This window comes from Heterodontus francisci, chromosome 49 (assembly GCF_036365525.1).
Source record: "Heterodontus francisci isolate sHetFra1 chromosome 49, sHetFra1.hap1, whole genome shotgun sequence".
Taxonomy (NCBI): Eukaryota; Metazoa; Chordata; class Chondrichthyes; order Heterodontiformes; family Heterodontidae; genus Heterodontus; species Heterodontus francisci.
In genome coordinates this window covers 3,141,850-3,144,469 of record NC_090419.1, presented here as the reverse complement: position 1 = coordinate 3,144,469, position 2,620 = coordinate 3,141,850, and the positions used below count along the sequence as shown (strand labels likewise).

General features: G+C 44.0%; 1 protein-coding gene across 1 annotated transcript; it reads left to right on the top strand.

Moving 5' to 3' along the window:
• Positions 1–243: 243 nt before the first annotated feature.
• LOC137358336 (probable G-protein coupled receptor 139) lies at positions 244–1,137 on the top strand. Its single transcript, XM_068024279.1, has one exon. The coding sequence runs from the start codon at positions 244–246 to the stop codon at positions 1,135–1,137; it is 894 nt and encodes a 297-aa protein (XP_067880380.1).
• Positions 1,138–2,620: the final 1,483 nt, after the last annotated feature.

Sequence of the window (2,620 nt, the reverse complement as noted above, 5' to 3'; positions counted from 1 at the left end):
TGTAGGACACGCAGCCAAAGGTGGACGGGAGGATTATGATCAACAGTAAGTTCAACAATTTCAGGCTCATTCGTTTGCCATTTAACTTCTCCTGCCGTCCACCAGATCCCTGACCTTCCCCTGTGTTCTTACAGGTATAATCATTTCAATACATCAATGGGTAGAATAAAACATTTGCCTAAAGCTGGTTCCCAGCCTGACGTATAACTTCTCTTTTTATTTCCCATCCTCACAGCTAACTTGATGACGATTGTGATCCTGTATCGAGGAAAGTGTGGTCTTTCCAAATGTGTCACTCGCTACCTGGTGACCATGGCAGTGATGGATTTACTGGTTGTTTTCCTCGACCTGATATTAAGGCACATTCCAATTGTTTATCGGGAACATTTTCGTTTCATGAATTACATCCGTGTGTGTAATATCCACGCCGTCTTGCTTTATGCCATTACTGACTGTTTTGTCTGGGCCACTGTCACTTTCACCTTTGATCGTTTTGTAGCCATTTCTTGCCAGAAACTGAAGAGAAAATATTGTACTGAGAGAATAGCGGCTGTGGTTCTGGGAACAGTGATTGTACTGTGTTGTTTAAGCAACATTTTCTGGTATTTTGTGTTCAAAAATTACTATCCATTTATCAATTTCCCCTGGTTTTGTTTTATGCCAATTGTTGTTATGAGATCTTTCTTCTGGTTAATAGTGATATCCATTCATCATCTTCTAAACCCCGCTCTCCCATTTATTTTGATTCTGCTGCTCAATGTTTTCACTGTCAGGAACATTTTAGTGAGTAGCAGAGCTCGCAGGAGACTCCGGGGGAAAAGCATTGGGGACCGTCCCAAAGACCCAGAGATGGAGAGTCGAAGGAAATCCATTATTTTATTGTTTGTTATCTCGTGGAATTTCATATTGTTATGGGCAGTGTTTGCATTGCATTCAATATGGTACCAAATGTTTGTTTTTGGCTATGATGAAATATGGCCACCTGATACATTAAACCAACTAGGGTCCATGCTACAACAGCTGAGTTGCTGCACAAATACTTTTATTGATGCCGTGATGCAAACTAAGATCAGGGAGCAGATGAAGGATGTGGTCAAGTATCCCTTTAAACTAATTGTTAAAGTCATTAAAATGTGAGAAGAATTGAAAATCGTTCAACATCAGAACTCATTCCGACATTATATTCTGAGAAAGAGTCCTTTCCTGTGGGCCCATTGATTTACATTAATATTGATACACATACTAACACACCAGTCAAAGATCCAGAATACTCAATGCCCTGGGTCACTGACCCTGAACCTGAATACCCTGAGAATTTAGCCTCGAAACCAGAATGTCCTGTGGCATTAAACCTCAACGCTCACTTCCCTGATCAATGACCCTGCACCAACAAGGCTCTGGGTCAGTGACCTAGCACCTGTAACGTCTGAGTCAGTGACGCTGAATCTGTAAAGCCCTGGGTCAATGACCCTGCGCCAACAAGGCCCTGGGTCAATGACCCTGAACCTATAATGCCTGGAGCAGTGAGGCTGAACTTGTAATGCATGAGTCAGTGACTCTCCGCCAACAATGCCTCGGTCAGTGATCCTGAAACTAAGCCCTAGGTCAGTGACTCTGACGCGATAATGTCTAGCTCAGTGTCCTTGAACCCCCGATGGCCTGGGTCAATGATTCTCACGGTACAGTGGCCTGGGTCAGTGATTATGAAGGGACAGTGTCCTGGGTCAGTGACCCTGAGGCCACACTATCCCGTGTCAGTTACAATGAGCTTCAATGCTCTGGATCATTGACCCTGAACCACAATATGTGTAACACTCGATGCCCTTGGCTAGTGACCCTAAACATCTAAGCCCTGAGCCAATGACCCGGATTCCATAATGCCTGGCTCAGTGTTTTGCCTCTTCGATGTTATTACAGCTGTGTACTCAAAGCCGGTGGGTTGTTGATCACCTCAAAACTCCATGCACTCATCTTACGGATTTGGGAGGACAATAACTCCCTACAACTTCAGGAATGTGATACTGCAACTGTCTTCAAGAAGGGATAGAAATCATGCAGTGGAAAGTTTGCAGTATTTCCCTCTTGTGCACAGCAGGGGAAATCCTGACACTCATTCGCCTGAATCATCTACTTCCTGTGACGGAGGAAATCTTCCCAGAGCCAAAATGTTACACTCGACTTTCCAGAGGAACCTCCAACATGGTCTTTGTTGCCAGGCAAATCCAAGGACTGGGTTCCAACGATGTACTGTGATAGTCCCCATACTATTTGCAATCTTCTTGACTGTGGCTATTCACCTCAACAAAGATCAGCTGCCCTCTAGTGTGAGTAGTAAATACCACCTAGATGGCAAACTCTTTAACCTCACTCACCTCCGTGCTTAAACTAAAAGTTGACCACCATAGGCATGCAGATCTACAGTTTGTGGATGACTGCAGTGTCGTTGCCCACATTGCACCAGATTTTCAAGCTGCGTTTGATCTCTTCAATTCTGTATGCAGGAGGTTTGGCCTATCCTTGAAATTTACCAAAACAAACCTGACTTTTTTTTACCGACACCTGGTCGGCCAAATAATCCACCTCCCATCTAACTAAACGGAGAGACTTTGGAAAATGTTGA